Below are 27942 nucleotides of genomic sequence, written 5' to 3' on the forward strand. Positions count from 1 at the left end.
TCTACATAAAGTATGAGCCCCCCCACACAGTCCCTCTATATACAGTATGAGCCCTCACACAGTCCCTCTATAGACAGTATGAGCCCCCACACAGTCCCTCTATACACAGTATGAGCCCCCACACAGTCCCTCTATATACAGTATGAGCCCCCACACAGCCCCCTATATACAGTATGAGCCCCCACACAGCCCCTCTATAGACAGTATGAGCCCCCACACAGCCCCCTATATACAGTAAGAACCTCCACATAGACTGCATATGTAGATTCCCCCACTTTGGAATTTTGGAGGAATGTTGATGCCTTATACATAGCACAGGACGATCAGTGGCAGAGTCTGGGGATTCTTGGCATATAAACATTTTTAATACAGATTTTGAAATTCAAATGAAAACATTGCCAAAAATATCTAAAAATACATTTAACCCAAAAAGACTATTTAACCAATAGGTCATTTTAAAGCTTCCTTAATGACCGCCAATACGTCTTTTAACTGACATGCGATATAAGAGACTAGCATCCCCCGACGGATGACAATCCAGCAGCTGTCGGCTGTCCACCATAGCTGACAATTTGCTGCATCAGCCGCGATCAGTGCTGGCCCCGACCGTGGCCGCTTAAAGAAGCTCCATCAAAACTTTTACCCTCTTAATATATTGCAGTCACCATATTATACCACACTGTGCACTTACAATTGCTCATTTTCACTTTCCAACTGGCTAATTTGTCTCTTTTCTTTGTTCTATGTAGAAACAGGAAGTCTCTTGTCCCTACATTTAATATTCCCCTCTTCACCCCTGACCCAGCTGCTCCCTCAACCTGCCGGTGACTTTTGCAGTGATTTATGACTCATACAGAGAAAATTGACATCCTGTTTCTACCTAGAGCTTAGAAGGATTCAACCCATCAGTGATTAATCACGTGATGTCATAGACCTAATGGAAGAGAGAAGAATTAACTGGGTCGAAAGGCAAAATGAGCAATTGTAAGTGCACAGTGCTGTATAATAGGATGACTGCAATATATTAAGAGGATAGAAACTTTGATAGGAAGAGGAGGAGGAGGAGAAGTGCTTCTGTAAGGAAGCGATCATCAGAAAATTACCTATTGTTTATATTTTTTGGGGTTAAATGTATTTTTAGATATTTTCGGCAATGTTTTTATTTCCATTTCACAATCTGCATTAAAAATAAAAAAAGCTAGCAATTTTAACTCCTACCACTGAGGCTTACTTTTTAGACTCAATACTTTTGTAGTGAAGAATCTAATGAGCATGTGCAAAGGTCATTGAGAAGGACAAGGGAGGAGGTGAGCTGCGACATCACTTATTGTGAATGGTGGACTTTGCGTTATCTACTATGTATAGGTGTTATCAGTCATTGTACAGGAGGAGGAGGTGAGCTGTGACATCACCTATTGTGAATGGTGGATCCTGTGTTATCTACTGTATACTGAGGTGTTATCAGTTATTGTACAGGAGGAGGAGGTGAGCTGTGACATCACCTACTGTGAATGGTGGATCCTGTGTTATCTACTGTATATATAGAGGTGTTATCAGTCATTGTACAGGAGGAGGAGGTGAGCTGTGACTTCTATTGTGATTGGTGGATTCTGTGTCATCTACTGTATACTGAGGTGTTATCAGTCATTGTACAAGAGGAGGAGGAGGTGAGCTGTGACATCACCTATTGTGAATGGTGGATCCTGTGTTATCTACTGTGTATATATATATATATATATATATATATAGAGGTGTTATCAGTCATTGTACAGGAGGAGGAGGTGAGCTGTGACTTCTATTGTGATTGGTGGATCCTGTTATCTACTGTATATAGCGTTGTTATCAGTCATTGTTCAGGAGGAGGAGGTGAGCTGTGACATTTATTGTGATTGGTTCCTGTTATCTACTGTATATAGAAGTGTAATCAGTCATTGTACAGGAGGAGGAAGTGAGCCGCGATATCACCTATTGTGAATGGTGGATCCTGTGTTATCTACTGTATATAGAGATGTTATCAGTCATTGTACAGGAGGAGAAGGAGGTGAGCTGTGACATTAGCTATTGTGAATGGTGGATCTTGCGTTATATACCATATATAGAGATGTTATCAGTTATTGCACAGGAGGAGGAGAGCTGTGACATCACCTAATGTGAATGGTGGATCCTGTGTTATCTGCTGTATATAGAGGTCTTATCAGTCATTGTACAGGAGGAGGAGGTGAGCTGCGACATCACCTAATGTGAATGGTGGATCCTGTGTTATCAGTCACTGTACTGGAGGAGGAGGTGAGCTGTGACATCCCCTATGGTAATTGATCCTTTATCAGCTGTATATGGAGGTGTTATATGTCATTGTAATTTGTCCTCTGATGATAATATAACCTGCTAAAAGAGGAGATTGCTTTCTGCAGATAATATAGCCTGCTGAAGTCTCATCCTGAAAGGGTGGGAAGTATGAGTCCAGCCCAGTGGCTTGTGTTACAATTGTAGGATTACTCATTTTGTGTGTTAGAAAAGAAGAAAAGTGATATGGAAACAAAACAAAACTTTGCCAAAACTTAAAAAAAAAAACAAAACAATGAAACACAAAAACCTGATCTAGGCACTAGGACATTTTCTGACGATGGCTTCTCTATAAAGGGGTTACCAGCAAGTCATAAAGGTTTCTGGGATAATCATATTGGTGTGGTCTGGATAGTGGGACCGCCATCAATGGCTACAACAGGGTGAGGCATTCTTCATTGGCCTCTAGTTACAAGACAGGGATAATAATGACTCAAGAACAAGATGGTTTCGAAAGACCAAGGAGAGTGAGTATATGGGCTCCCGACACCTGGACACCACCGATGACACCGTAGGACCACTTGGTCTCAATGATAGAACTGATCCCAATAGTTCTTAATTCCTCTAGATATGACATTCCATGTTGTCTCCTTGACTCATTCCACCCAAGAAACCAAACTGTCCACCAAAGAGTATTAATGGTGATTGGATGTGTCCGGACACATTTCAACCACCATCAGCTCAGGCGGCGGTCCACGTTGGGCCCCTCCTCACCTTCTGACCCTCTGATACTTTTTTGATTTTCTAGAGAAACAGATGGTGTCTGATCCAGAGAGTGGACAAGTCGAAAAAACGTGATTACGTATCAGTCTAGAATACGAGATACATGTGCGATGCTGTCAATCTGTCTGTCGTAGACCAAGGGTATTTCACATGGACAGCCGAAGACTAACAGAGAAACCAAATATTATACAGCCTTATAAAGGGCCACCTAACACCAAAGACGAGGGGATGACCATAAAAGCATGCCACCGCTGCCAAACCAAAAAGCCAAAAAAAAAAAATCACGTAGTAGAAGCAAAAGTTCAGAACTCAAGTCATGGATAGTCTACAAAATAGGGAACAATTTGGCCTTTATGAAAGGACGTGGAAACCCCCAATTTGCAGAGACCACCCCAAAAAAAGCAACGGGATACGCCTGAGTGTCAGCATGGTCCAATGTATCCTAAAAGCAAACAAATCGATTTAAGAGCTGCGAAACGTGCCCGCCCCATACCCGGCAGATGACGGCTGTGTATTACTGCCTGGACCTGCCTCTAACATTCGCGGGTGGCCGGTGCTCCGCCCATGATTGTTTACTTGTTAAATGCCGCTGTCAATCTTTGTGCTTGTCATTCTCTCTGCCCATCGGTACGCCCATGACGTGATCGTGAATTACCGGTGGGCTGTCATTACCCCGTCTGCTGATGGCCCCCGTGCCTGTCATTATGGAGCTCTTGTGAAATCTTACATGTGGCCGGGCTTCAAAGAAGACATCACAGTATACAGGACAAGCGATTGGACGATCACATCATCATGTCCCCTAAGGGGACTAACGATAACAGTGAAAAAGAATGTTTTTTTACAAAATATGAAAAGAAAAAACAAAACAAAAATTAAAATCGCCCCCTATTGAAAATAAAGATGTTAAAAACATTTAAAAAAAAAAAAAAACCACTCATGATATCTCCTTGTTCAGAAAAGTCCCATCTATCAAAATACAAAAACAATTAACACCGTGAACGTAAAAAATTCAAGAACACCAAAATAATGGGTTTTTTGTCTCCACAATTCCACAAAAAATGCCATAACAAGCGATCAAAAAGTCACATATATCCCAAAATAGTATTAATCAAAATGTCGTCTCGCCCCCCCCCCCAATAAATAATCCATCACACAGCTCCATCAACCGAAAAATGGAAATGTTACGGGTCTCAGAAAATGGTGACACAACCCAAAAAAGTTTTTGCAAACTTCTGTTTTGTTTTTTTTTACCAGAAAAAAGATAAAAAATAAACTGGACACGTTTGGTGTCGCCGTAATTGTATTGATAAAGAAAATCATATTGCGAGGTGATTCTTACCGCAAAATGTAAACCGCTAAAACAATTACCAAAAAACAATGTCAGAATTGCTGGGTTTTTTTTTCACAATTTCACTACATAATTTTTTTCCCCATTTTCCAAGTACAATTTGTGCATTTGGGAACATACAGAAACCAGAAATAAAAAATTAAAGCGATCCAATATTGTTTAGCGTTGTATGGTAGCAGTATTATTTAGGAATTGAATTTCAATATTAAGTGGGTACCATATGGTAATGTTATATGTGCACTTTGTATCAGTACTCAGTGGGCTCCTTAAAAATAGCCGAATACTAGAGAATTTGACCTGAGCATTTTAAATTATGTAAGCATTAATACTTCGACACTATATGGCGGTACTATATCCTGTGAAAAGATCAGAAAGCTGTCTAAAAGAGGAGGAGCATACTTTTATTACTCACCGGGACCCTGCTTTATAAAAATAAATATAAACAATTCTTTCTAGCACCCAAAATGGGATGGAGGAAGAAAGGGAAAGGAAGGAAGGAAGGAAGGGAAAGAAAGGAAGGAAGGGAAAGAAAGGAAGGAAGGGAAAGAAAGGAAGGAAGGGAAAGAAAGGAAGGAAGGGAAAGAAAGGAAAGAAAGAAAGGGAGAGAAAGGAAGAAAGGGAGAGAAAGGAAGAAAGGGAGAGAAAGGAAGAAAGGGAGAGAAAGGAAGAAAGGGAGAGAAAGGAAGAAAGGGAGAGAAAGGAAGAAAGGGAGAGAAAGGAAGAAAGGGAGAGAAAGGAAGAAAGGGAGAGAAAGGAAGAAAGGGAGAGAAAGGTAGAAAGGGAGAGAAAGGAAGAAAGGGAGAGAAAGGAAGAAAGGGAGAGAAAGGAAGAAAGGGAGAGAAAGGAAGAAAGGGAGAGAAAGGAAGAAAGGGAGAGAAAGGAAGAAAGGGAGAGAAAGGAAGAAAGGAAGGAAGGGAAAGAAAGAAATAAAGAAAGAAAGGAAGGAAGGGAAAGGAAGAAAGAAAGAAAGAAAGAGAAAGAAAGGAAGGAAGGAAGGGAAAGAAAGAAAGAAAGAAAAAGAAAGGAAGGAAGGAAGGGAAAGAAAGAAAGAAAGAAACAAAGGAAGGAAGGAAGGAAGGAAGGAAGGGAAAGAAAGAAAGGAAGGAAGGGAAAGAAAGAAAGAAAGAAAGAAAGAAGTCTTGCTGACAACTTTATCTTCCAAAAGGTAGGGGAGAAAACAAGGGGAACTGCTACCTTGGATCTAATCCTTATAAACAGGGATGAAATGGTTGAGGAGGTAAAAGTGGCTGGGACCTTAGGAGGTAGCGACCATGCTATTTTAGAATTTTGGATAACTAGAGGAGGAAGACCTGTGAAGACTCAGACGTCAAGGTTAGATTTCAGAAAGGCAGATTTTAAGGGATTCAGAAAGAGAATTGGAGGGATCCAATGGCTGGATATCCTTAAAGACAAAAATGTCCAGGAAGGATGGGAAATCTTGAAAAATGAAATTCTCAAAGCACAATTGTTAACAATTCCGAAAAGAGGGAAGAATAGGAAGCATTTAAGGAAGCCAGGATGGATGAACACAGAACTTAAGCACATGCTAAAAAGGAAGAAAAAAATGTTTATAAAATGGAAAGAGGGAGGCATATCTAAAGAAGAATATAATGCTGTCTGCAGAACCTGCAGGGCACAAATCAGATTAGCTAAAGCTGACAATGAATTGAGGCTTGCAAGAGATGTCAAAAGCAATAATAAAGGATTTTGGGGATATGTCAAAAGTAAAAGAAAAGTCAAAGATGCTATAGGATTTTTACAGGATGAAAATGATGAAATGGTAAGACAGGATGTTGAGAAGGCCGAACTTTTAAATTCCTATTTTGCATCTGTTTTCTCTCAGAAAGGAAATGTGACATCAACTGTTCTTCACTGTCCTATTAAGGGAATAGAAGAATCCAGGATATCTATAAACAGAAAGATAGTGAGGAAACACTTAGCTAACCTAAATGAATTCAAGTCTCCAGGTCCAGATGAATTACACCCCAGAGTACTGAAGGAGATAGCAGAAGAAATTTTTGAACCCCTCTCCATAATATTTGAAAATTCTTGGAGAACAGGAGAAGTCCCAGAAGACTGGAGAAGAGCAAATGTTGTTCCTATCTTCAAAAAGGGGAAGAAGGTGGACCCAGGCAACTATAGGCCGGTGAGTCTGACTTCTATACCAGGAAAGATCTTTGAACAAATTATTAAACAACATGTACGTCAGTACCTGGATAAGAATGAAGTGATTAAACAGAGTCAGCATGGGTTTGTAACTAATAAGTCATGTCAGACTAACTTAATTTCCTTCTATGACGGTATCACTGATTGGGTGGATCAAGGAAATGCTGTAGATATAGTATATCTTGACTTCAGCAAAGCATTTGACAAAGTATCTCATACAATCCTTATTGAAAAAATGACTAAGTATGGAATGGACAAGGCAACTGTTAGGTGGATTCATAACTGGCTTAGTGATCGGACCCAAAGAGTGGTCGTAAATGACTGCACATCCAGTTGGAAGAATGTCTCAAGTGGGGTACCACAGGGCTCTGTCCTGGGCCCTTTATTGTTCAACATCTTTATCAACGATTTAGATGAAGGAATTGAGGGTAAACTGATTAAATTTGCTGATGACACAAAGCTAGGAGGGATAGCTAATACTAGAGAAGAGAGAGAGAGGATTCAAAAAGATATAAATAAACTGGACAAGTGGGCAGCAACTAACAGAATGGTTTTTAACAGGGAAAAATGCAAAGTACTACATCTGGGCAATAAAAATGAAAAAAGCATATACAGAATGGGAGGAATAGGCCTAAGCAACAGCACATGTGAAAAAGACTTGGGTATACTAATAGATCACAAACTGAATATGAGTCAACAGTGTGATGCAGCAGCAAAAAAAGCAAATGCAATTCTAGGATGTATTAACAGAAGCATACAGTCTAGATCACGTGAAGTCATTATTTCCCTCTACTCCTCTTTGGTCAGACCTCATCTGGAACATTGTGTCCAGTTTTGGGCACCACATTTTAAAAAAGACATCAACAAACTGGAGCAAGTTCAGAAAAGAGCAACCAGAATGGTGACCGGTCTGCAAACCCTGTCTTATGAGGAAAGGTTGCAGGATTTGGGATTGTTTAGTTTGCAAAAGAGAAGACTGAGAGGAGACTTAATAGCTGTCTACAAATATCTCAAGGGCTGTCACATTGTAGAAGGATCATCTTTATTCTCATTTGCACAAGGAAAGACTAGAAGCAATGGGATGAAACTGAATGGGAGGAGACACAGATTAGATATTAGAAAAAACTTTTTGACAGTTAGAGTGATCAATGAGTGGAACAAGCTGCCACGAGAAGTGGTGAGTTCTCCTTCAATGGATGTCTTCAAACAGAGGCTGGACAGACATCTGACTGGGATGATTTAGCGAATCCTGCTTTGAGCAGGGGGTTGGACCAGATGGCCCAGGAGGTCCCTTCCAACTCTACGATTCTATGATTCTTTGATTCTGTGAGAAAGAAAGAAAGAAAGAAAGAAAGGAAGGGAAAGAAAGAAAGAAAGAAGGGAAAGAAAGAAAGTAAGAAAGGAAGGAAGGGAAAGAAGGAAGGAAGGAAGGGAAAGAAAAGGAAGGAAGGGAAAGAAAGGAAGGAAGGAAGGAAGGAAGGAAGGAAGGGAAAGAAAGAAAGGAAGGGAAAGAAAGAAAGAAAGGAAGGGAAAGAAAGAAAGAAAGTAAGAAAGGAAGGAAGGGAAAGGAAGGAAGAAAGGGAAAGAAAGGAAGAAAGGGAAAGAAAGGAAGAAAGGGAAAGAAAGGAAGAAAGGGAAAGAAAGGAAGAAAGGGAAAGAAAGAAAGAAAGTAAGAAAGGAAGGAAGGGAAAGAAAGGAAGGAAGGAAGGGAAAGAAAAGGAAGGAAGGAAGGAAGGAAGGGAAAGGAAGGAAGGAAGGAAAATAAAGAAAGGAAGGAAGGGAAAGAAAGGAAGAAAGGGAAAGAAAGGAAGAAAGGGAAAGAAAGGAAGAAAGGGAAAGAAAGAAAGGAAGGGAAAGAAAGAAAGGAAGGGAAAGAAAGAAAGGAAGGGAAAGAAAGAAAGGAAGGGAAAGAAAGAAAGGAAGGGAAAGAAAGAAAGGAAGGAAGGAAGGAAGGAAGGGAAAGAAAGGAAGGAAGGAAGGAAGGGAAAGAAAGGAAGGAAGGGAAAGAAAAGGAAGGAAGGAAGGAAGGGCTATTCCATGTATTTACATTTTAGGCAAAAATCTACTGTTCCCCTTGAAATTAAAAAAAAGAAAATCCCCAATTTGTGCAGTATTAGAAAAACATCTATTTATAGGCCGTGTCTCAGTATGCTGCAATACCAGACACAACCAGTGGAAAGAGATGGCCCTGTTTTTGAAAGAATGAATGTTTGTCTTCTCCTGGACAATCCCCTTTAAATAAATTGGAGTTTGTAACACTGTAGTTTTCAGAATCCCATTACGTTGAGCTACATCAAAGGCCCGAAGGCTTTTTTTGAGGTCGATAAATGTTACCGAGCTGCAAGAATACTGTAATAAGTTCGGCATTGGGACGGTATTTCGTAAACAGTAAACTTTTTGCAAATGAGAAACATGTTCATCAGTTTCCCAATACCATATGGGATCTAGAGGTAACAGGCAAAATGGGAGGAATGCGCGGCAGAAAATGTTTTGTCTGTAACTTTATAAATAGAAAATCCATCATGTAAAAGGGGTTGTCCACCTTTGGGAACATTTTTTTTTCTTACTGATATATGCATGTAATTAGGGCTAATAGTCATTTTTTTCACAGTTGGGTTTTATTATAAATTTTGCACCGTTTCCCTTCTACAGCCTCTGTCTTTCCCTATTGCTGGCTGCAGAATGAGTTAACTGGGAATCGGTCAGTCAGCGCGGTCTGACAGTAAGTTTGTAACTCAGTCTGAATTTCTCTCAGCTGATTTATCACCACAGACCACATCAGAAGTTGAATGTGCAAGGGAAACAAAGATTGTTAAGTCAAAACGATGTAAAATATTTATGAAAACCTTAACTATAAAATTATAGTAGTTATATTCTTGTACATAGGGGGCAGTATTATAGTAGTTATATTCTTGTACATAGGGGACAGTATTATAGTAGTTATATTCTTGTATATAGGGGCAGTATTATAGTAGTTATATTCTTGTACATAGGGGACAGTATTATAGTAGTTATATTCTTGTACATAGGAGCAGTATTATAGTAGTTATATTATTGAACATGGAGGGAGTATTATAGTTTTAATATTCTTGTACATAGGGGGCAGTATTATAGTAGTTATATTCTTGTACATAGGGGGCAGTATTAGAGTAGTTATATTCTTGTACATAGGGGACAGTATTATAGTAGTTATATTCTTGTACATAGGGGACAGTATTATAGTAGTTATATTCTTGTACCTAGGAGCAGTATTATAGTAGTTATATTCTTGTACATAGGGGGCAGTATTATAGTAGTTATATTCTTGTACATAGGGGCCGTATTATAGTAGTTATATTCTTGTACATAGGGAGCAGTATTATAGTAGTTATATTCTTGTACATAGGAGCAGTATTATAGTAGTTATATTCTTGTACATAGGGGGAGTATTATAGTAGTTATATTCTTGTACATAGGGGCCGTATTATAGTAGTTATATTCTTGTACATAGGAGCAGTATTATAGTAATTATATTCTTGCACGTAGGGGGGAGTATTATAGTAGTTATATTCATGTACATAGGAATGGTATTATAGTAGTTATATTCATGTACATAGGAGCAGTATTATGGTAGTTATATTCATGTACATAGGGGGCAGTATTATAGTAGTTATATTCTTGTACATAGGGGGCAGTATTATAGTAGTTATATTCTTGTACATAGGAGCAGTATTATAGTAGTTATATTCTTGTACATGGAAGCAGTATTATAGTAGTTATATTCTTGAACATGGAGGGAGTATTATAGTAGTTATATTCTTGTACATAGGGGACAGTATTATAGTAGTTATATTCTTGAACATGGAAGCAGTATTATAGTAGTTATATTCTTGAACATGGAGGGAGTATTATAGTAGTTATATTCTTGTACATAGGGGACAGTATTATAGTAGTTATATTCTTGAACATGGAAGCAGTATTATAGTAGTTATATTCTTGAACATGGAGGGAGTATTATAGTAGTTATATTCTTGTACATAGGGGCAGTATTATAGTAGTTATATTCTTGAACATGGAGGGAGTATTATAGTAGTTATATTCTTGTACATAGGGGACAGTATTATAGTAGTTATATTCTTGAACATGGAAGCAGTATTATAGTAGTTATATTCTTGAACATGGAGGGAGTATTATAGTAGTTATATTCTTGTACATAGGGGCAGTATTATAGTAGTTATATTCTTGAACATGGAGGGAGTATTATAGTAGTTACACACTTGGTCAAAATTGTTGGTGCCCCTCGTTTAATGACAGAAAAACTCACAATGGTGACAGAAATTACTTGAATCTAACAAAGGTAATAAATGAAAAATCTATGAAAATGAACAAATGAATGTCAGACATTGCTTTTCCACTCAGGTTTTATGCACACATCGATTACAAGCAGACAGGTCACAGGGGAGGATGTTACCTTTAGTAGCTACTCAAACCCATTTGTGTCAGCCTCTGTGCATGTTATCAGGCCAAAATCGCCAGGGGATGTGAACTTTTGATCAGGGTCATTTGGATGTTTTGGGTTGTCATTATGATGTAAAAAGAGAAAACACAGTAGTTTGACAATAAATGGCTTCACCCAACCACTATTCATGAGTGGAGATAAAATTTTGGTGTTATCATTCATATTCAATGAAAAAAGGCCAAGAAAGCAAAAATTCTGCCGGGGTATGTAAACTTTTGAGCACAACTGTATATATAGGTACATATTTAGTTACGGGATCTATTTGCCAAAACATTAGATCTACCAATTTGTGTTCCATGCCACTGTATTGCCATTCATTCATTTCGATTTTAGGATTGTAAAATTCAAATTCTGACATTTGACTAATGATCGCCGCCCAATCATTTAGCTAAACAGACCGTGCCTGAGTAAATATACATCTCCATGTAGGAGCGCTGGGGGAGGGGATGCACCTGCTAACATTCATACAGAAGCCTCCGCAGCTCAGATCTCCACTATTTAAAGCCTCGAGATTATAATGTACAGGGGTCATAAGTCTCTGGGTCCTGGGAATATTTGGGATACGGGTCCCAAAATCTTCTCGATTCTTAACTCTGTTTTCTGCAATTAGGCTTCAAGTTCTGACTTATTGCGGATAATTTAGGAAAACCCTTTTCCGTATTGCCCCTTAAAGGGGTCCTCCTTGACTAAAGCAATGATGAGTGCTAGAATTGACGCTCAATGTTCAGAGTCCGACCTCAGTGATCCTATTACTTGGCACCATGCACGGACTGTTGTCGGGAGCTGTAATCCTCTGCCAGTAGTCCATAGTGGGCCGCACATGCCCCTATTTTTCTTTTGCTTCTTACTATATGCTATATTTATTATGGAGGTATGATGATTACTTGTAGTGAAGATCACAGTGCCTCACGGTGGCACCATACAGCGACTCACAGGGTGTCTTCTATAGGGCCCTAAAGCAGATTTCTCAGTGTCTTTCCCAATAGAAATAGCACGCAGTTTGAATTATCACTGATGATGTTGGTGTACTTACTAAGAAAAACCTAGTAAGGATAGATTGGCCATACAATACTTTGCAAAACTTTGAGCTCATTGACAGTTCCTCAGTGTCCCTCCTCCCTCCTGCTGTTGAAAGTGTCGGCCCTCCCTCCTACTGCTGAATCTTCACCCTCCTAGCCTCATAGCTCATCCGTATCCATCCCCCCAATCCCTGCTCCTGAGATCTATCACTGCTTATTACAAGCTGCACCTGGCAGTCAGGATCTGTCTAATGAGCGCTCTCACTCTTTGGCTAACTTCCCATGATGACGATTTGGTGCATTTATTGGTGCTGCGTATTTTTCATTGCACGAAAAACAAAGCATTTACCTGGACTCACCGTACTACTAGGCTTATACATGTAATTGCATAGTAAGTACACCAGTATCATCAGGTCTAAAATATCTATTTAGTAACACTTTAATACAAACCTGTAAAGACTTCGGCTTTGATTCATCAAGACGGGTATGTTCACACCGCTCTTGATGAGGGGGTGCGCTCTTAATGATTCAGGAGTATCTAACAAGTGCCATGTTCGTCCATGTACCTTGATACAAATATTACCCCAGTCATGGACTGGACACCATGAATTATACCGAGCTGTGGCGTCGCGCATCCACTGTAGCATAAAAACATCAAAAGGCGCACAAGAAAAATGCAAATTTTGTGGCTTTTCAAAGTGTTTTATGCCAGAATTCTGGTGTACTCACTTTGATGAATCGGGTCCACATATATGGACCCAATCTCTGGAGGGGACCTGTACCACCTGTGCGCTGCATACCTGATGGAGGCTGAGTTGTCTATGGCCAGCGCAGTTCTATAAACTATTTTGTTTGGTGCCTTTATCGGGAAACTTGATGTATGGAGCTGACATTTGGTCTCTATATGGCGGTATTATTGGAAATCTGTAAGACGGGGTGTTACATTTATGCTAAGGATCGGCGCAGTATATGATTTTACAATTGGTGGCGGCACTGAATGACATTATTTCATTATTTATTGGGTCTATGGGCCTCATAGTGTGCGGGGTTTCTACTTGGGCACTGTTTGGTACTATTATTTATTGTGTACACCGTACAGTACAAGCAAAAGTACGGCAACCAGAAGCTGCAATGGTGCATGGCCCCCACCAGGACCAGAGTGAACCCTTTACTATCTAGAAGCTTCCTGAAGATAGCGGAGAGGACAGATTTGTGGTGGGGCTGAGGTAATCTACACAATCTGCCTCATGGCATCCCCCCCCTCCCAAAATAAAACCAGTTTTTATTCAGATAGTTTCTATAAATCACACTTTATGAGCTGTCACTGCTGCAGTTTTCTCTACAGAAGGAATGCCGGTGTGAACGATCACCAAGAAACCATAGGCCTCATTTACTGAAACTGTTTAGAAGCAAAAACAGTCTTTGTTGCCCATGGCAACCAATCAGGGCTCAGCTTTCATTTCTCAGACAGCTCTGCCAACATGGAAGCTGCGCTGTGATTGGTTGCTAAGGACAGTTTCTCTTTCCCACAGTCTTGATAAATCTGCCTCAGTTTAGGGTGATGGCCCTCACAGTCAGGATGTTGTATCCCGGTGATGTGCTGTAATATAACATGGAATACCCCTGCAGATATCTGTATTCAGTCATCTCCCTGAGCAGCGGCGGCGGCCATAATTGTGTGTGATGTGGAGACGGCGATATGTGGACAGAATCTGCAGAATACGTCGGCCCTATGGTGTAATAATAAAGCCTGTGACCTGTGCATGTATCCAAAGAATTTGTATTGTGCTGCCTGCAGTACGGCGCGGAGTTCATCCAGCGATAATATCTATCAAACACTACACTCAGTGGGAGCCGCGTTACTGCCGGGAACATCTGGACAGCAGCTGCGAAGCTCAGCAGATGTTTAGATGCGGCACATGTCTACAAATTGTGGCCTTTCACCTAAACTACTGCACGGCAACACCCGCTGCCACCTCTGTCAGTGACACCTACTGCCCTCCCAGCAACACCCACAACCACCACTGCCAGCGACACCAACTGCCCTCCCAGCAACACCCACAACCACCACTGCCAGCGACACCAACTGCCCTCCCAGCAACACCCACAACCACCACTGCCAGCGACAACCACTGCCCTCACTAGCAACACACACACACACAACCACCATTGCCAGCGACACCCACTGCCCTCCCAGCAACACCCACAAAAACCACTACCAGTGACACCCACTACCCTCACCAGCAACACACAGCCACCACTGCCAGTGACATCTACTGCCCTCCCAGCAATACCCAAAAAAAACACTACCAGTGACACCCACTACCCTCACCAGCAACACACAGCCACCACTGCCAGTGACATCTACTGCCCTCCCAGCAATACCCACAAAAACCACTGCCAGTGACACCCACTACCCTCACCAGCAACACACAACCACTATTGTCAGTGACACCCACTGCCCTCCCAGCAACACCCACAAAAACCACTACCAGTGACACCCACTACCCTCACCAGCAACACACAGCCACCACTGCCAGTGACTTCTACTGCCCTCCCAGCAATACCCACAAAAACCACTACCAGTGACACCCACTACCCTCACAAGCAACACACAACCACCATTGTCAGTGACACCCACTGCCCTCCCAGCAACACCCATAAAAACCACTGCCAGTGACACCCACTGCCCTAACCAGCAACACACACAACCACCACTGCCAGCAACAACCACTGCCCTCACTAGCAACACACACACACACACAACCACCATTGCCAGTGACACCTACTGGCCTCCCAGCAACACCCACAACCACCACTGTCCGTGACACCTACTGCCCTCCCAGCAACACAGACAGAAACCACTACCAGTGACATCCACTACCCTCACCAGCAACACACACAACCACCAGTGCCAGCAACACCCACTGCTCTCACCAGCAACACCCACATCCACCACTGCCAGCGACAACCACTGCCCTCACTAGCAACACACACAACCACCACTGCCAGCGACACCCACAACCACCACTGCTAGTGACACAGACAGCCCTCACTAGCAACACACACAACCACCAGTGCCAGCGACACTCACTGTCGCAACTATCAGCGACACCAACTACTGCTACCGCCACCCACCATTACCAGCAACATCCACTGCCACCAATGGCATCCGTACCCACTGCTGCCACCACCACTTATTGCCTCCACCACCAGCAACATCCACTGCTGTCACCTCCAGCAAAACCCACTTATCACCTCCAGCGAAACTAACTGCTGCCACCGCCAGGGACACCCACTGCCACAAGCGACACTGACTTCTAGCGTCAGCCAGCAGCACTCTATCGCCTTCACCATCTGCCACCTCCACTGCCGCCTTTGTCAGCAACACCTTACAACCATTACCACCAGCAAAAACCCCAGTCACCACCACTAGTAAAACCCACTACCACCACCAGCAAGATCTACCGCTGCCATCGCAAACGCCACCCACTCAAACCAGCATCAGTGACACTAACATCGGGCCTACTCCAGCAACACTCTGCTGCCTTTACAATCTGCCACCTCTGTCAGCGACCCCCACAGCTACATCCGCCAGCGACACCCACCAGGGACACTCACTGATGCTCCCTCCACCAGATGAGTCTACCTGTTAATCAGGTGCCTAAACACATTGTAACTGGTAACATAAAGTATATGTGCACGTTGGATCTCAAATGGAAGCACGATCCAATTCTCACCTTGACCTTTTTTGGTAAAATCTCATCCATAATAATGCGTCTCTAATGCGCAGCAGATTTTGATGGAAAATCTGCTTCATTTCTGCCCTGTGTGCACAACCTTCAGCGTAGAATTGCAAAACTTTTTTAAAAAGTCCTCCCCTCCAAAACTGAAATATACAGTATATGATCCATATTTACAGCAGGGGTGTGACTATGGTTGACTGTATGCTCTCTCTGGTCTACAGACCGCTGATAGCTGGGGGGGGGGGGCACTGGAAATAATAACACTTTTCCTTTTCCCAGTCCTTTACTAGATTTCAATTGCTTCTGTAACTAATTTTCTGTATTTCAAAGTGATGTGCAGCAACATAATCATTTTTCAGTGACTAAATGAATTTGATATATAAAAGAAAGCAAATTTCTAGTTCTAGTTTCGTGCACGCAGCCCCTATGCCGACCTATTCATCTCTGAGGTTGCAGATCACCAACAAACTAAAGAGGGTAAATTTCAGGGGTGTCCATAGAAATCCAGAAGTCCCATATCAAAGGTCTGAATTTGTGGCACCGGCAGCCATTAAATAACCCATCAGGCTCTCATGGTCACATTGTGGGGGGTGCTAGAAAGTCTCTCCCCCCCCCCATCTACCCATTTAGATGCCATGGTTGCTGTGTTCACCGCACCATCTAAGGGGTTGAACTATTCAAAACTATGGCCCTTTGGACATTAGACACAATCTGCCTCCTAACTCTCAAATCTGCAAAACAAATAGATTAGGCAGAAAAAAAACAAAAAACAAACTGCTCCCCAAAAATGCCATGAAATGAATGATGAAGCAGCCCCCAAGTCTTCACATTGTAAGCGACAATTCTTAGTTTTCAATCCTCTACTTGCATGTTGTTAGGAGCAGCCGCGCGCTCCGCCTGGCGTCATTTATACAGACACATACACGGGGGGCTTTATTGTACCCAGGTCCACACAGGCATCAAAGCCTCGTACATAATAATGGTGAACATGCCAGAGGCGAATCCAGAGCCCCACCATTAGCGACGGAATATGACATGAAAGGTGCCGAGGTCAAAGCTTCATTCTTAGTGATTCATAAAGACGTCTTTCTCCGGCTCATTCACTGATTCTTCCAGCGCAAAAATAAAAAGACACAAGATTCTTCTTCCTACAGCTCTAAAGTTCTGCTGAAACCGACACGGCTCACCTGTCCCCATATTAAATAACAGCGCCCCGGCCCCGCGCTCATTCACAGCCACAGAAATCAGCTTTCACCAAAGAGTGAGTGCACACAGTGCGGATTGTGCTGCGGATTTTTCCGTGCGGATTTGAAGGTAAAAAGCTCTGTGACTCCAGATTAATACAATGTATCCAGTGCAGACAATGCTCTGGAGTCGAGTCACAGAGCATTGTCTGCACTGGATACAATGTATCAGTCTGGAGTCACAGAGCATTGTCTGCACTGGATACAATGTATCAGTCTGGAGACACAGAGCATTGTCTGCACTGGATACATTTTATCAGTCTGGAGTCACAGAGCATTGTCTGCACTGGATACATTGTATCAGTCTGGAGTCACAGAGCATTGTCTGCACTGGATACAGTGTATCAGTCTGGAGTCACAGAGCATTGTCTGCACTGGATACATTTTATCAGTCTGGAGTCACAGAGCATTGTCTGCACTGGATACATTGTATCAGTCTGGAGTCACAGAGCATTGTCTGCACTGGATACAGTGTATCAGTCTGGAGTCACAGAGCATTGTCTGCACTGGATACAATGTATCAGTCTGGAGACACAGAGCATTGTCTGCACTGGATACATTGTATCAGTCTGGAGTCACAGAGCATTGTCTGCACTGGATACAGTGTATCAGTCTGGAGTCACAGAGCATTGTCTGCACTGGATACATTGTATCAGTCTGGAGTCACAGAGCATTGTCTGCACTGGATACATTGTATCAGTCTGGAGTCACAGAGCATTGTCTGCACTGGATACAGTGTATCAGTCTGGAGTCACAGAGCATTGTCTGCACTGGATACAATGTATCAGTCTGGAGTCACAGAGCATTGTCTGCACTGGATACAGTGTATCAGTCTGGAGTCACAGAGCATTGTCTGCACTGGATACATTTTATCAGTCTGGAGTCACAGAGCATTGTCCGCACTGGATACATTGTATCAGTCTGGAGTCACAGAGCATTGTCCGCACTGGATACAATGTATCAGTCTGGAGTCACAGAGCATTGTCCGCACTGGATACAGTGTATCAGTCTGGAGTCACAGAGCATTGTCTGCACTGGATACAGTGTATCAGTCTGGAGTCACAGAGCATTGTCTGCACTGGATACAGTGTATCAGTCTGGAGTCACAGAGCATTGTCTGCACTGGATACAGTGTATCAGTGTTGAGTCACAGAGCATTGTCTGCACTGGATACAATGTATCAGTCTGGAGTCACAGAGCATTGTCTGCACTGGATACAATGTATCAGTCTGGAGTCACAGAGCATTGTCCGCACTGGATACATTATATCAGTCTGGAGTCACAGGGCATTGTCTGCACTGGATACATTGTATCAGTCTGGAGTCACAGAGCATTGTCCGCACTGGATACAATGTATCAGTCTGGAGTCACAGAGCATTGTCCGCACTGGATACATTGTATCAGTCTGGAGTCACAGGGCATTGTCTGCACTGGATACATTGTATCAGTCTGGAGTCACAGAGCATTGTCTGCACTGGATACAGTGTATCAGTCTGGAGTCACAGAGCATTGTCTGCACTGGATACAGTGTATCAGTGTTGAGTCACAGAGCATTGTCTGCACTGGATACATTGTATCAGTCTGCAGTCACAGAGCATTGTCTGCACTGGATATAACAGTAACACAATATTAACTCTAAATGGGATTTAGTTGCACACTAGCAGCAGCTGCACAGATCTCTCTGTTGGTTTGTTACAATGTATCAGTCCGGAGTGCAGAATGTTTAGCTCACAGAGCATGGTCTACACTGGATACATAGGACCAGCTATGTGCAGGGTTAATGGCTCTGAATGGAAAGAAGATTGTTTCAGCCTCCGGCATCAAGAGGAAATATTTAAAAATAGTAAGAAATGGAAACAATGTCCATCATAATGCTGTAGAGGTTTTGTTTTCTGCAGACATTTATCATGATCTCTATAGAACCCTTTCATAAGGGCAGGTTGACCTCATAGGTTGCAGGTCGGCGGCAGAGACCTGGTAGCGGACGTATACAGTGTGTGGCACTTACAATGATGCTGTACATCCCGCGGCCCCTGCACGGCGTTGGGGCGCTCAGAATCCGCTTCGTACATCCCCAAAGCGGTGTCCTCGTCTTCCAGCAGGGATACTTGACTTGATCTCTTCTTACCAGCTAACCAGCTTGAAGGCAATGGGGTGTTGGACGCAGATCTCAACAGCAAAATGCAGACAGCCAAGATAGCCCATAACTTCATCTTAGAAAGGCTTCCAAGAAAGGGACCTACCAGGACAAGAAGGAGAGAACGGACAGTGAGGTTACAATGGATCCAGGAGTTTCCTTACCCTGTCACATATCACCCTGTGGGTATAATGGCTGGTGACTTGGCGCCATGTGATAAAGTGGCATTCCAATATTCTAAAGTCATAGCTGATCCCCAGGGTGTGGTATAACATTGCGACTGCTTGGGGGTCTGACCTCTGAATCCCCCTCTAATTCACTTATTCGGTGGCCCATGTACAGGAAGAATCAAAGGGGCGGCAACACCCCATCATTGTGAAGATCCTAGTCTCCTACCAATCAGAAAGTGATAGCAAAACCTGTATTTATATATTTATATTTATTTGTATCCGGTGTAAACGCCGCTGTTCTCCTGAATCCGGCGATGTTTTTCTTATGTTCCTGCGCCTCTCCATTCCAGAGATACGGTCCGATCTTTGCAGTATGCCTAGCTAGCCTTATTAAACAAGTGGGTGTGGCACTGACTTTTTAATCTCCTCCCACTTGACTAACAAGACCAGATTTACATTAAAAGAAAGATAGAGCCGTATAAAGAAAAGAGAAACGTCGTCGGATTCAGGAGAACAGCGGCGTTTCCACCGGGTAGAAGAAAAAATCTCCATTTTTATGGGTCCTGTGTAAGAGAAAGCAGAATGGTAGGTGCAATATTCCAACCGTATGCAGCCATTCATAAAAAAGCTGTATCAGACCACGCCATGTGCTCGCTGCATGCATAGACGTAGCAGAGCCGAGTTTGTTGCTTAACGAACCTTCAGATAACAGCGAACAATGATAAGTCGCAGAAGGTGCAGGACCACACAGAGAAAGGACCTCAGGAACAGATTCTGCTTGGAAACGCATAAGTCTGCGTAGGAGCTGTGTACAGAAAACGGTAGCAGTTTTGATCAAATTGCTTTATCTCGTTCTGGTTTCTGCGCACCCTCAATTCTGTGGCTCCTCCAGCTGTTGTAGAACCCGGTTACTGCGCTGGGTACAATTTGGTTCACAAAGTGATTGTATGTCCGGAAGAATGCAGTAAAAGCAAAGTTTACACTGCGAAAATACAACGTGAGGGAAACACTAGAGGCGAGTGTACGCAAAGCAAGAATAGATGCTCGCCCCTGTTGCGCTTAACCCTCTCTACCCCTGCGGTAAACCGAGACGAGATTGGAGAACTGATGAACTCACTGATGGACTCTCAGTTGACTCCTTCTGCAGTCCACTATAGACAGAACAGCGCAGGGGCTGCAGAAGGCAAACGGTGCAAAACTTTTTAACAAAAGCCACTTACAAAAATACTTTTTAGCCCCAAATACGTGCATTTAAGAAAGAAAAAAGCTCGACAACTTTCGATCATTGTGATCTGCAGTACAGAACCCATCAGCAGGTATTCATCTCCCCCCTACAGCGCCACCACGGGAGAAAGGAAGCATTGCACCCATTGAAAGAAATGTCTGTATAATACACGGATGAGTCAGGTCATCCGCTTATAGATGTAGCAGAGCTGTATATGTGATGTGCAAATGACAAACTCAGCTCTGCTACATCTATGTGTGCATTCTGCTTTCTGCAGGCGGTTGTATACAATGTGCATGTGTGAGGCCATTTTTCAGGGGGCGGCGTGGGGGGGGGGTGACTGGTTTCACCCATTTTGCTGGTATTGCAGATCCTTCCGCTTGTGGTTTGTAACTGGAGATGTGGAGTTAATCTCCGAAGAAGATGTCACACATGGAGACGATACGCAGCGCTGCCAGGAGTGTTTATACAAGTCCCCTAGCTGGGACAGAGGAGAGCAGCGTCCATTCTGGAACTGCACCAAGGGTATTAACTGGGGGTGCTGGGGTCCGAACCTCCCAGCCTAGGATGAGGCATCCAGTCATATATATTTAGATCGGTCTTGAAAACAGCGCCACCCCTTTGCACAGGCGGTGTGTGTTATTGCACCCAGTTAGAGTGCATAAGGCCACGCATGTTCTGCCATACTCAGAGAATGGGTATAGTGCCGGTGGAACCTGCATCAAATGGGGGAAAGAACTCTCCCATTTGGAGATCATTGAGGGTCTCGGGATTCAGAACCCACTGATCTAAACCTCAACTTTGGTGTGGTTTGTGCTCATAAATAAGTATAGAGAAGCTCAGAAAAATACAGATTTACAAAGTTCCTGGCTCACTGATGGATTCTCAGTTAACTCATTCTACAGCCAGTAATTAATAGTGCAACAGAGAGGAAATAAAAGGAAAACGGTGAAAAATGTATGAACCCAAAATACATGCAATTAAGTAAAAAAAACCAACAACAACTTAAGGCACAGGGTGTACAAATCCCTTCTGAACTGATAAAGGGAGACATTTGTTTTTGTGACTGATACATTGTAACGAGCACATCAGCTGTGTGAGCACCATGGGATAAAAACTGGTTGTCAGCCTCAGAATGTGGAGAAGAAGGTTTTCATTCACTGATGGTAAAGAATCAAAAGTTTATTGAAAAGTTGGAAAACTTTTTTTTGCGTTGTCCTAGATTGGTGGGGGGGGGGGGGGCAGACTGATGGAGAGGACCCCCATAGTTACTAAACTGGGGTAAGACTAATGACTAGCTGAGCTGGGAGCAGCCCTCAGCTTCCAATGTCACGGGGACTAATGATACTTTGTCACCATCGCTGACATGTAGCTGTGATCAAACAGAGCGGCCACAATATGACAGGAGGGACGCAGGGCAGACAAATGAGCAGCACCAAACCAAGACCCCAAAGCAAATGACCCCAGTGCCCTCCATACACAAATCTCAAGTCTTACCCCTCTCCAAGTACCAGAGCTCAATCTCAAATTAATCTGAACCCCTCAGGAAACAATTGGGCATTGATGGGTGTGTGGAGGGCCCAGAGCTCTGGGCATAGGTGCCCACTGTGTAAAAGAGAGGGGGCTCACATGAAAAGACCAAAATGGGGAAACCTGCTAATCTCCTTGGCTACTGCAGAAAACCAAGCCTTTGGGTACAGAAGGGCTTAGATTTTGGATCCCCCACCAATGCTTTCAAGCACTAAAGTTTTGGGCATTGATAGTGTTGAGAATAATACTAACCAAGGGGTACAGCGATGGGGGGGTGCAGTGGTCCTGACTACGAGAAAGAGGCTTAAACCTGTTCCTATCTTCAGTGGCATCTCATCGTGTAGAAACAGGGGTGTAACTATAATAGGTGGAGGGTTGCAATTAGAACTGGACCCTGGAGACTAAGGGGGCCCAAAAGTTCCCTTTGCCCCATAGAATAAGATTATTACTATTAAAGACCTGTGATAGTTGGAAGTCCTGCTGGAGATTTTACTCTGGGGCCCACAAGCGCAAGTTACACCATATAGTGTAGAAACTTTCATGGAAGGTCACACAGGAATAAAGAAATCACGGGAAGAATTTCCCACGTGGTGGAAGACACATGAAAATCTCAAAATATCAGATTATTTCTCTGCAGAGTTTACTTTATAGGCAGACATGAGAATCCTCATACTTCTTACGTACATATAGATGGAGTGGTCTGTTATCAGGTGTAGCAGAGCTGGCTTTGCAACAGAGTTTGTCAAGTACAGCAGAAGTGAATTTTTCAGTGCTGTAGCGGTGCTGAGTTTGTCACTGAGTTTGACAGGTGCAGCAAAGCTTAGGTTTGCCAGGTATAGTAGAGCGGAGTGTGTAACAGAGTTTGTCAGGTATAGCAGGGCTCAGTTTGCCAGTCATAGCTGGGTTTGCAACGGAGTTTGTCAGATGTAGAAGAGCTGAGTTTGCCAAGTATAGCATAGCTGAATTTGCAACGGATTTTGTTAGGTATAGCAGAGATGAGTTTGTAACTTTGTTAGGTGTAGCTGAGTTGAGATTGCAACTGAGTTTTGTCAGGTGCAGCAGAGCCGAGTTTGTCATCCAACTAGATTCAAACTGTATCTCTCCAGAAATAAGCGGAGTATATAGGGCCGAGATAAAGCACCAAAATTGTCAGTGCCATGAGTGCAGGTATTATGCCTTTACCTTTATGATATATTCTCTCTCTTAGCCATTTTTGCCATCTTCCACTATAAATTGATACATTGTGACATTTTTTATGGATTCCCTGATATGATGATACGTTTTATGAGGTTTTACACGTGATTGCAGGAGTGTTATCAGGAGGTGTTACCCTAAAGCGCTCAGCTCTGCTTCATCGCATCGTATCGCTTTTATCCGGTATTCTTTTGCTGATCCACAAATCTGTGTCTGTTTATTGGGGTAAATGCAGCCCATCTGTGTGCGTTCTACAGAGAGCCGGGGTGTGTATCATTTTGTGTTTTGAAACCCTACACTTTAATGAAAGCCACTTGTGCTGCCTCCTCCCAGCTCTACGTTGCACGGTTTGGCGGTAAGAAGATATAATATTTGTATACGAGATTAAAGCGCAGAGACCGAAACGCGCTGTCGTCACTCCATGCATTAAACAGTATACAACCTGAGAGAGAAATAACCCATTCAGATGTTTCTAGTTCTACCTCTCAGTAGCTGGGAAAGCTGGGTGACGGCCAATATGGCCACCATAGTGTTTCCACTGCCAGAGTTCCTATAGAAGACAGGTGTCCGCTACATCAGACTCTCCTGCTTCCCACAGAGGACAGCAGCTGCAGAATGCACCTCTCCTGCGGAAGGACCCAGATCACCTGTGCAGCGCATGATTTGTGGATGCGCTGCAGGCATTACTAAATTAGTGCACCCTAGAAATATCACAGGGGGCGTCCTCTACTCGGGACCCCTCTCTATTAGCCAGAGAGAAGAACCGCTACAAACTGCTCATTATTACATGTTTGCTTATTTACAAAATGTAATACCCCATTGTAACACTAGTGGCCGCCGCAGGAGAAGTGTGCAGATTCCAGATCGGTGGCGATCACTTGATCAACAGCTGATCTTCATATAAAACATGGGCACAACACATACCCAGGTTAACCCTCCAACTAACAGACCTGGCCATTAGGGAAATTTCTGCTCTATACATGTAAATGGTGTCTTTTCTGCAATAAGGGCATGGATTTTTTTGCAAATCTTATTCAGCAAGTCTGAACTTTTCCCTATAGTACCGCTATTCCATAATGACCCTTCAGGAGTAAAAGCTTGTAGCGGACCCCCAGTGCCCTCTACATAGACCTCTAGGAGTGAAGTATAGCGTTCATCTCTGCTCCATCTAGAAACTGTACAGATAAGTACAATGGTGCGGTACTTTGTCTTAGTTACGCAAAATATATTTCTGTTATTTGGAGGCTTGCAGACTATGAAGGGTCACACTGTCCGCCTCTATGCGCGTCAAAATTGGCAAAAAATTGAATGTATTGATGGCGCAGTGTAAGGGATCTGATAAGCGTACTACCACAATCTGGCCACTAGAGGGCAGGAGAGAATGAACCTTTCCCATCACTGACTACTACTACTCTGATCAGGTTCTCTCAGTACATAGTGAGAATTCTTCTACCCTGTGGAACTTATTTAGTCTGAATTTCAGGCATTGAGGGGGTTGTTGCTGTCTGGGGCTGTTATCGCGACACCCGTTTATTGATATATTGTCCATTAGAATCAACGGGCATCAATCGATTCTAATGGACGATGATTGATTCCCAGAGCAGAAGAAGCTGCAGCTCCTGACTCTAGTCTTTCCTAATATTTATAGGAGGCTTCTTTTAGGCTTTTTTTTTGCAAAAAAAAAAAAAAAGTTGCCCTAATTGATTAGATGTGAACAGGTCTTTATGGAAGACTACAAAGCAATAATAATGTCTGTAAAGCGCTGTGGAATTAACGAGTAAGATAAATAAAAATAAACAAACAAAGTAGTTCTTGCTCATGTAGCAGAGCCGAGTCCACTGTGCGACATCACTGAGGTTTTACATAGGACTGCAGGTAAACCGATCACATTGCACTGACAGTTCTACTATTCCACAGATCAATTTTTTTTTTTTTTATGTTATATAGAGAATTAGGGTTTGTACCAATTTAGATAAAGCCTGAACCAAACACTTTAATATTTCCATGGACGTCTCTTATAATGTGGCGCTTATGGAAAACCAAAGAGAACCTGCCACAATGGCTTTCCTGGGGCGCCTCTGTAGGAGCACACATTGTCCTAGGATTTAATTCTCACTTGTTTTTGCTATATTTGATTTATACTTATTTTCCCACATTTTTTTCCTCCATCTTCAGTGTATCCATCCATGACTACTAGTATTATCCCCTGTATCTTACCTTATACAGAACAGCAGGCAATCAAATATACAAGAAAAAAAAAAAAAAGTTTTTTTAATGCTTTGAGACTTTTCTATTTCATTATCTTGTTTTTTTTTTTAGATTACCGCCCGTCAGTTCTAGGTTGTGTCGCCCTTCTGAATATTGTGATACATCAGAACACGTCGCTACCGGCAAGTAGAGGATATGTTGCCTTGTATGTATTTGATACATTCTTACATTAGGCCTTGTTCACACCATGCATTTGTGCTGAGGTTTGGGGTTTTTTTTGCTATAATTTTCCAAAACAATACATTGAATTATTGCGAAAATCGCTGCGGTGTGACATCGATATACTGATAGTAAATGTAGTTGGATACATTATTACTCGTCAGGCTAAAAGGTCACAACCTGCGTTTTTTTTTATTTTTCTAAAATTGCGTTAAATTTTGCCGCGTTTTTACGTAAGGTGTGAACACGACTTTAGGCTGAAATGTTGTTGTGACCTTGCCGGGTTAGTAAATGTAGTTGATACATGGTGACTTGTTAGGTTTATGGCTTCCTTATAGATACATTGTTACGTGTTAGTACTTGATACATTGTTACGTGAGAGTTAATCGCTACATGACAACGTGTTCGCACTTGATCCGCTGTCACGCGTGAGTTTTATTTTTTTCTCGCGCTGCTGTTTTGTAGGATTTTTTTTTTTTTTTGATACATGGTTGTTTGTAGTATTTTTGTTACATGGTCTCATACATTGTTGCACTTGTTATCTAGGATGGCATTACACAGGCTGCACCTACCGTTTGTCTGGCCTCTCTAGCCCTAAGATGGACATTAATCCGACCTCCTGAGGATGAGGAGTCCAGGGATCCTAACAAGACCAGATCACAGGGCTGGCAGGGCAGGTGGGCTGCAGGGCAGGTGGGCTGCAGACCAAGGTTCTCCAGCTGCTCGGTCCTCCTTCCCTTTCCAGCAATCAGTAGGAAAAAACACAGCAGCAGCAGCAGCAGCAATTCTGCAGAGTGGAGATGTGGATGCTCCAATCCTGCTGAGAAATCCAAGGATCACACACCATCAACAACTGTGGGGAGTCAGATGAAGACATGGGGGCTCCTGGAGCAGCAGCTGGTACCACCACAGCTGAGGAGCCTGCACACCACAAGGACTCTAGACTCCCTCCAGGGTAAGATCCAAGTGGAATGTGGAGAGATGGAGGACTTCTGCCATGCAAACTCCTTCCAGTGTGAAGAAGAAGAGGAGGAGGAGGAGGCTCCTAATCCTGCAGGGTCCTGAGCCGGAGACACTGGCTCTACCTGCACAATGCACTCCCAAGCTGGAGGACAGATGTGCTGCACTCCACACATGAAAGGGAATATTTGCCAAGAGAAGAAGCAGGGGGAATGGATTTATAGGCTCCCTGGGTGTGCCTTCTCCTCCAGCCCTCCTCTGATTGGTCCTTCTGCCCATCCAGGACCTCTCCAGAGTTTTCTAAATATCTGCTGGGTGAAGTCAGGCTCTAAAACCATGCAAGTCTGAATGCATGCAAGCATGGTCCAAGGGTGGCATGTCTTCTGCTCTGACCCCAGGGGCATTCCCCTCCTCGTGGTATTCTACACAGATGCCATTGTGGTTGTGGCTGGAAGCCGAGCCTCAGCTGTGGGAGATTTACATACAGACCTCACAGGACAATCCCTGTCATTTCCTGCAGGATCTGCGAGGAGGCAATGATCTGCGGCTGAGGACACAAGGCAAAGCTAGAAGCGGAGCATCGGAGGGAAGGAGGAAGAAAGGGAACTTCACATAGTCACCATTCACCGGGGATCAATGGAGTTATCTACCGGAATATCTATTAATCTCATATCTGTCAGTCATCAGTATACTCTACTGATCCGGAGTTACATCCTGTATTATACCCCAGAGCTGCACTCACTATTCTGCTGGTGCAGTCATTGTGTACATACATTACATTACTGATCCTGAGTTACATCCTGTATTATACTCCAGAGCTGCACTCACTATTCTGCTGGTGCAGTCATTGTGTACATACATTACATTACTGATCCTGAGTTACATCATGTATTATACTCCAGAGCTGCACTCACTATTCTGCTGGTGCAGACTGTGTACATACATTACATTACTGATCCTGAGTTACATCCTGCATTATACTCCAGAACTGCACTCACTATTCTGCTGGTGCAGACTGTGAACATACATTACATTACTGATCCTGAGTTACATCCTGCATTATACTCCAGAGCTGCACTCACTATTCTGCTGGTGCAGTCACTGTGTACATACATTACATTACTGATCCTGAGTTACATCCTGTATTATACCCCAGAGCTGCACTCACTATTCTGCTGGTGCAGTCACTGTGTACATACATTACATTACTGA

At 43.0% G+C, this 27942-nt stretch overlaps 1 protein-coding gene across 1 annotated transcript in view; it reads right to left on the reverse strand.

Moving 5' to 3' along the window:
* The window catches only part of GDNF (glial cell derived neurotrophic factor), a 71775-nt gene extending 44849 nt beyond the window's left edge, over positions 1–26926 (reverse strand). Inside the window, exons 1-2 of the mRNA XM_073543961.1 lie at positions 26343–26926; positions 19096–19326 (exon numbers count right to left, since the gene is read on the reverse strand). Of these exons, the coding sequence (XP_073400062.1) occupies positions 19096–19300 (205 nt within the window). The 5' untranslated portion in view covers positions 19301–19326; positions 26343–26926. The remainder of the gene's footprint in view (positions 1–19095; positions 19327–26342) is intronic.
* Positions 26927–27942: the final 1016 nt, after the last annotated feature.

This window comes from Dendrobates tinctorius, unplaced genomic scaffold, assembly GCF_039654945.1.
Source record: "Dendrobates tinctorius isolate UK_male_01 unplaced genomic scaffold, ASM3965494v1 ptg000135l, whole genome shotgun sequence".
In the NCBI taxonomy this organism is placed as follows: domain Eukaryota; kingdom Metazoa; phylum Chordata; class Amphibia; order Anura; family Dendrobatidae; genus Dendrobates; species Dendrobates tinctorius.